Source organism: Varanus komodoensis, unplaced genomic scaffold (genome assembly GCF_004798865.1).
Source record: "Varanus komodoensis strain SLA01 unplaced genomic scaffold, ASM479886v1 scaffold22, whole genome shotgun sequence".
NCBI lineage: Eukaryota > Metazoa > Chordata > Lepidosauria > Squamata > Varanidae > Varanus > Varanus komodoensis.
Window position 1 is genome coordinate 11,888,249 of NW_025335606.1, and position 7,878 is coordinate 11,896,126.

General features: G+C 44.6%; 1 protein-coding gene across 1 annotated transcript in view; it reads left to right on the forward strand.

Annotated features, from left to right (window-relative positions):
* The window catches only part of ONECUT2 (one cut homeobox 2), a 77,927-nt gene extending 70,404 nt beyond the window's left edge, over window positions 1-7,523 (forward strand). The window contains exon 3 of the mRNA XM_044431049.1: window positions 6,606-7,523. Coding sequence (XP_044286984.1) covers window positions 6,606-6,892 — 287 coding nt within the window. The 3' untranslated portion in view covers window positions 6,893-7,523. The remainder of the gene's footprint in view (window positions 1-6,605) is intronic.
* Window positions 7,524-7,878: the final 355 nt, after the last annotated feature.

Genomic DNA, 7,878 nt, shown 5'->3' on the forward strand with positions numbered 1-7,878 from the left:
TCCTCTACCTGGGCAGGGAATTGCACTTTTTGTCACAGGCAAAATTCTGAGCTGCATTCAACCAAATACCCTAAATGTCAGCAGTGTTCATGTGTGTGTGAACTTGTCCTGGAATTCCATTCATGTTTGCTTAGAAGCAAATCCCACTGTGATCAATGGTCCCTACACCTTAGTAAGTATGTTTATAGTGGCAGCATTACTCCTGGCTTCTTGCTCTTGAATGATCTGTAGCATTTGTGCATAGCAAGGCTACGCAGGCGTAACTCCAGCTGCAGTGCTCAGGGAGACGTGAATTGGAGCTATGATATGCAGAGAAGGTCATGCAAAGCTCTCAGGGTACAGAAACTTGGAAATGTATTCTGTCAAGAGTGCGATGGAATCGTGAGTGGCATGCTTTGAGAGAAAGGGAAAAGACTCTTACAATTAGGTAGGAGATAACCAGGAATATCTGAGCTGCAAAAATTCTTCAGATTCCATTTCAGAGCTTGTTGTGGGTTACTCATGTTTTCCTTTGCAACCTGGCTTTCAGTTAATCTGACCAGGGAAAATGTGTATTTCTGTGTGCATTTTTCTAAAGTGTACACTTTCCCCACAATGACTAAACTGTGCAAATGCATATGGGAGGAATGCACTCTCAAAGCATGCATTTTTCAAAATAAATACAACAAATAAATACTTGTATTCACAGGTTTAGGAACATAGAAAGTTTTTCTTTGTAAATGTTCCTCTATTCACATTTGGGGTTGTTTACAGCACAAGCTGGGCTAACTGAAAACTGAAATGAAATTCACTTATATCTCTACTTAGAATACCATAGTTAGCAATGGAAATTCTTTGGCCTATGGCTGTCTAGTCAGATCCTTGCTTCCTTGTCTGAAATACTTGGACCCTGTTAAATAACTTGCTTGGAGATCATTCTACCAGAGAAGCAATGATCACTGAACAGTCTAAGGGGCAGAATCCAGCTCCTTGGGCTGGATTTGAAGGTCCCAAAGAGGCCAGAAAAGAGGTGGAAGAACCCAAATGTTATTTATGTTTCTGAGAGGAAGGATCACCCTGCTGCTTCCTACAAGCCCTGCAAAGGGTCCAGTAAGAGCCTGACCTAAACCTCAGTTACAGCAAGATATTTTTTTCTGCTTGTTTGCTTGCTTGCTTTTTATCTCTCAGGCTTGTAAAATGTTGATGTTCCACATTGGCCTTCTCCATTTCAATCCAGGGAACCTCAGATTGGTAAATGTGTATTTGGCAAGGCCTTTGTAGTCACTGAACAAGGAGGGCAAGGGGGAGAGAATTACGTTGGCTCAGCTTTGTCTCCAACCGTTTGCATTAACTTAGCAGATTAATGTTGCATTTAGTCAGCACAGTCCAGCAGAGCAGGAAATATCACACTGTAGAGTTCACAGGAGTAGATATAAAATATCAGGTCAAGATTGTCTGACCCACCATGGTAAACGAGTTATCTGTTGGGAATTAATTTTAGAGTCATTTTAATTGGTATTCACTCGCTTCGAGGATAGACTTACTATACATACATGGCCTAAATTAGGGATGGGGAATGTGTGGAGTGCCAGATGAGCTGGGACTACAACTCCCACCATCCTTTGCCATCAGCTGCTGGCCAAATCCTCCAGCAACTGCATTCCATTCACGTCTGAACTGGAGGCCACATCTTCTAGCTTGAGTAATTACGGACTGAGGCAGGTCCTTGGCAAAATCGCCTCAGACGGACCTCTGCTCTTTCAGCAGGCAGGCCTGCTGTCCTCTTTTACAGAGGGTGGTCCTCTCCTGGAAAGGCGTCCTGTCCCATTCCGGTTTAAAGCTAGTGAATCATACAAATGGTTTCCTTTCCTGGCTTAGCATCTGGATAATAGATGGAGCAGGCAGACACTCTCTGTGGCGATGTACTCCATTTCCATTTAACTTATAATCATGATATCTAAATGTGTATCTAGCCATATAGATTAGCATGTGCAAATAATATGCAAATCACTCTTCCCTTGCCCTCTGTTTTGGTGACATGTTTCCTCTTTTTAGCCCAGGGGTCCTCACACTTTTTGAACAGGGGGCCAGTTGACAGGTACCAGTGGTGGCCGTGGGCCGCCAAGGCGGTGCCGGCGGGGAGGCGCAGGCCAGTGTGGGGGCAGGGCGCGCACCCATGCGAGGGGAGGCAGAGATGGGGGGGTGTGGGGCAAGGTGCCGGCTTGCTCACGAGAAATTTGTGTTCTCCAAGCAGTTCCAAAATGACCTCCTTGCGAGCAAGCCGCACATGTGCCCAGCGAGTGCAAAACCTATGGGGCGGGCCGGTTAAAAGGGCATGGCGGGCCAGATCCGGCCTGTGGGCCTTAATTTGAAGACCCATGTTTTAGCCATTTGTAAAAGACCAACACTGCTTCAGGGGACCCCCTCCTCTGTGGGCTTAACTGGCAGCCACAAGACCCCAACAACCGTCCAGAGGTCCTGGGTGTTGGTGCCAGGCTTGCACATTCTCTGGGTGCACAGCTTTGACTCACAACAGAATGTGTGCCTGCTTCTGTGGAAAAGAGCTGGGTGTGATGGACTGTGTGAGGTTGCGTTGCTGATGACAAGTCATCACAGAAGTGTCAACCATCAATAAACCTAGGGCAGCATAACAGCAACTGTCATCTCTACCCATCGTCCGTGACTTCTTGAGGTACCTTAATGCCTTTTGCAGCACATCACCAGAGTATAACTAGCTGTTGATGGTCTTTGGTCAAGTCTCAAGAGATATAACTTTGAGGCACCCACACAGAGAGTACATCCATACCACAAATATTGCCAGGTTCATCCTTCTTCCCAGGAAATTCTAGGGACTGTAGTTCTGTGAGTGAAGATAGAGATCTCTTAGCAGCTCTTAACTATTGTCAGCATCCATAACAACCTTCATTTGCCAGAATTATTTGGGAGAAAACAGGAGATGTTGGTACAGACGTGGTTTAAACGCATCATGTAGATAAAGCCGGATAAAAACACGGCAGAATTAGGACAATATCTTTATGGCTGAGTAACAATTTTTTTGAAGAGAAAAAGAATGAGGTGCTTCTGATTTGGGATGTCACTAGTTTTCAGATAGCCAGTTCTCTTATGCTGGGCTTCTGGGGGCAGGTGGCAGTGGAATAAAAAAAAAAATGAATACGTAAAGCTAAATCCAATGGTTGTGCAAATTCAAATTTGCAGTCCTTCTAATTGTTTAATATAATCCATCTTAAAAGCCACTTTTCACACTTAGTTTTACACATAGTTTTCTGAAATCATTCTGTGATTGGTCAGGCTTGGTCCTTCTTTAATTGTGGATTGTGAGTACTATGTATATCTGTCCTTGGAGTGAACACAGATGCATAGCTGCTTTTTAGTACTCAGGTTCTTCTGATATCTATTCATTTCCATAATGTTGGAATCCAAAAGTTTTATCTTTGCATACGGGAAGGGGGACAGCTGACCTGTGAAGCCACTCATTTAACATTCCAAAAGAAACCAACTTTATGCCCTAGCTGCTTATACCTCCATATCTGAAATTATTTAAACCGGAGCTTGCAGTGTAGCAAGGGCAGCGTTTAGTGAGCAGGTCAAGACATTTTGGCTGTGCTGCTTGTCAGCTGCACTCCCAACCAAATGCCCCTGTGCACCTTGCCTTGGAAATGAGCCCCACTGCTCTTCACAGGATTTGAAAAGATTCACAGTGGGAATAACTTAATGCAACCTGACGGGTGGGTCAAGTTGTGGCAAGGACTGGCAAGAATGGACAACGAAAAGCCGCCAGTTCTGCACCACTGCGGATCGTATGGCACAGCTCTCTCTTTTCGGCTGTGTAATCAAATGACTTTGCATACAGCTGACCCTTCTATTAAATATACATTCTGCTATCAATGACAATGGGAACATGAAAAAATTAAAGCAGCAGGAAGTGAATAGGAGCAAATCCAGATGTTGTCTTGGTCTGGGATATGGCCAGAGGCTCTGAGGTGAGTTTGGAATGAAGACTGGAAAGTGGAGAGAGAAGCAGCAGTATACAGAAAAGGGGTATTTTGGGGGAGACATTCCAGGGACAAGGGGCAGCAAGGGCGAATGGGAAGAGACATTTTAAAAGAAGATTTGGGGATATGGTTGCACAAACAATCATATCCTGCTGTCACCCCAAAGCATCTCAGATGCATAAGAGTGTTCACAAATTATTATGTTTTGCACAAGTTCTAGGTAAACTGGTAAAGAATGCTGCATGGACAATCTTCCTTTGAGAGAAGAAGTTGCAATAGTGGTAGAAGATTTTGGGAATGTCCATAGGAAAGCATCTGGGAGGACCAAATATACCAGCATCCCCCGGGGAAAAGTAATATCAGTGGCCAAAACTGATGCTTCCTCTTTTCCTGCCCCATGTGCAACAGCAGTGAATGGAGCTTGAAAATTGGGATGAGCAGGTCCCTATCACCCCTGTGGAGACACATCATGAGAGATCAACTAATTAATTCCACCACCACCCCAGGCTGGAACCTTTGAGATGTGTTGGGTAAAATTCCCTATGGCCCCTGGCAGCTCACTCATGCTGGCCGATGAGGTTTGGTCTCACACACCCAGAGGGTGCCAGGCTGGAGAAGGCAGTTGCAAAGAGGGGCATTCACTTTTTGATCTCTCAATCCTACTTGAGACGCCAAAGTGGTCAAGCTAGAGGAACGAAAATCAGAGAGAGAGACATCCTGGGAACCTAGAGTGGGCCACAGGAGGATCGGAAGAGGAGTTTGTGTTGAAAAACGGTGATGGAGGCTAGGGGCAGCATCCAGTGGGAGCAAGCTCCTCAGCTAATTCTGTGGTTCTTCTGATTCCCATCTGCAAGCAGTGTCCACCTCCTGCAAAATGAAGATCCAGCATTTCCAGGGCCTCCAGAAATGAGCAGAGCATTTCTGGCATGAGGCAGGCCAGCGGAGTTCACATAAGGGATCTCTGCTGACTGGTCCCAACCTAAAAACAAGTGCTTCTTCTCATTTGGGGGCTTCTTCTAGGACATGTTAAATCTCCATTGAAGCAGTGGGTCCTACATCTGCAGTGGAATCAGTGGAGTGCAAAAGAATGGTCAGGGACACTCTAAGGGAGGGACTGTGGGGGAGGGTTATGTGATTCGAGCAACAAGATCCAAGAGTGTTCCAAGTAGGTGCGAGGCCCAGAGGAACTGGGGTATAACATAACATTCATCAACCGGATTCAGGTAGCATGATAACCTGCACTTCAAGGGTTGAGTATGGGCTGTTGGTGAAAACTGGGCTATCCAGTTCTTTGATCGTAGAAAAGATAATGAGCCATGGTGAACAATCCACAGTTCACAGCCATCAGTTTGCTTCATAGGTCCTTTGTGATGAACAACCCATGGCTTATTAATGCTGCTGATTTCAGGCAACATGACAACCTACGGTTCAACAACAACCCACACTCAACCCTTGAGTATGGCTTCTTGTGTTGTCAGAACCCAGATACTGTTTGTTCCAAGCCCTGCCCGGTAAAGCAGGAGACATTTCAGGACCTTGGAGAGCACCCCGCAGGAACGGCTGGCTGGCTCACTCTCCCCTAATGAGCTGTTGTCCCAGCAAAGGGCTGCAGTCAATGGAGGCATTTAGAGGACTGGCAAAGGATGGTGTTTCAGTGGCACCTCACCTACTAGATTCCAGCAGCCGCTCTTAAAGGAACGGTGTGTGATTCTGCAGTCTGGTGTTCCTGCGTAGCTAAGGGACAAGAAAAGCTGCCTTGATGGCTTTTTAGAGGATAAGGAATAAGGAACATTATAGTAATACATCACAGCTAAGCTGCAGGGGGTCATCTTGAGAGTCAGATGATGGAAGACCTTCAGTTCAAAACAATATAGAGGTGAGTGCTGAGAACGCCCCCTGAGGTGTGGGAAGCTGTAATCCATCTAAAACTGAGTAATGTAGAGCTTTGGTCATAACACGGAGCTTTGGAAGCAAGGAACTTAAGAAATAGCATGTCTTGGCAAAGTTGAACTGACCCCCCTACTGGATCAACATGTCAGGTCAGTTCAGGAGAGCTTGTGTCACCTCACTAACCTCAGTATTTCTGATGTAGTCCCAGCTCTGACACTGGCACAGCCACTCAAAGCATATAATGTAGTGTTGACTGTCAGAGCTCGCTCAAGGAACTTTTTGCTACCTTAGATTGGGATGGAGGTGGCGGGACAACCCTGTGCAAATGGAGAGCATGCCTCAGATTCCCCTGTGTTCCCTGCAGGGCGCCAGGTAAGCCAGGTGTGTGCATGCTGTGCCCATTCCAGGCAGGGCTCTGGTTTGCCTGTACAGCAATAGCAATCCTATTAATTACACTCTGCTTTAACCCAAGTGGTTTCTCTGGACGAGGCGCAGTCTGCATTAGTCACTGGCAGTCAGAGGAGATGGGCCTGAGCAGCTTAGATATTGACGTTTCTGCAATTTGCACAATAAAGTTTAACAGTTTACGTCTACTCTACAGCTTCATCAATGTTTTCAACATATCACCTGCTCTGCTGATTGGTACTTATGCATGCATTGATTCTTTTTCCCCTCTTCTCTCTCCCTCTCTTTCTCTCTCTCTCTTTTTTTCTTTTTTCCAAGCATGCAAACGCAAAGAACAAGAACCCAACAAAGATAGGAACAACTCCCAGAAGAAATCTCGTCTGGTTTTCACTGATCTCCAACGCAGAACACTTTTTGCCATCTTCAAAGAGAACAAACGTCCATCCAAAGAAATGCAGATCACCATCTCACAACAGCTGGGCTTGGAACTTACCACGGTCAGTAACTTCTTCATGAATGCTAGGAGGCGGAGTCTCGAGAAATGGCAGGATGATTTGAGCACTGGGGGATCCTCCTCAACCTCCAGCACTTGTACCAAAGCATGATCGAAGAACAGAATCTAAATTGGGCACAACTCAACTAATGTATATTAAAAGGAATGGATTCTTAATGGGGCCCTTCACTGGTGATGTGAAAGCACAATCCTCTTAAACAATAGCTCTGTGTTACAGCATGGGACATCTAATTTAATTTAAATGACTATTAGGTTTTTTAGGGTTTTTTTTTTAATGTGCAGGTCAAAACTACATATAAAGACAGACTAGGCATGTCTGAAATAAAAGTAGGTCATTCATGACCCAAATTAATCCAGTGCCAACATGACGGAGCCAATCAAAGTTTTAAAAAATTCATTCATTTTGAGGTCAACAAGATCAGCCAACCAAATTGCACCCAGATTAGCAGATCGTTCACCAAAAGAAATCCAAACATGTCTGACCTAATTTTGTTTTCTGAATGCTTAGATTATCTGTACTATTATACCAAAGCTCACAATAATGAAACACACAAGTACTGAGCACAAACTTTAACTAGACCTTAAAACATTGGGGCTTTATTTTAGGAACTCAGGCATTGTTACATTAAATGTTTTCAGAATGATCTGACGTAACACATTTGGCTTAAGAAACAATTGTTGATGAACATATTATTGGTCTTGGATCAGTACAATTCAGTTCCCTTGAACCCAGACTATCAAGCACAAAGACAATAGAAGTAGAAAACAGGAACTGCTCTGGACTCTTGGCCTGTTCTTACAAAACGTGCTCGGAGTTAGGGGATGTTAGTGAACATGTTGGTTTCAAGCACACTTTTGCAGGTCTTCACAATTTCTATTTGTACATAGTACAGACACACACTCAGGAAGCCAGTCTAGATGGTACCACACTTAGAGCAAATGCAACACTTCAAAAGCTCTAGATTTTTTTTTTAAAAAAAGAAACAATCATGAGTAAGTTTGCTTGTTTTATAATTCCAAGGCATTTCATTTCATCTCCTCATTGTTTCCCAAGCAGACCAGTCTTTTTCCCGCATC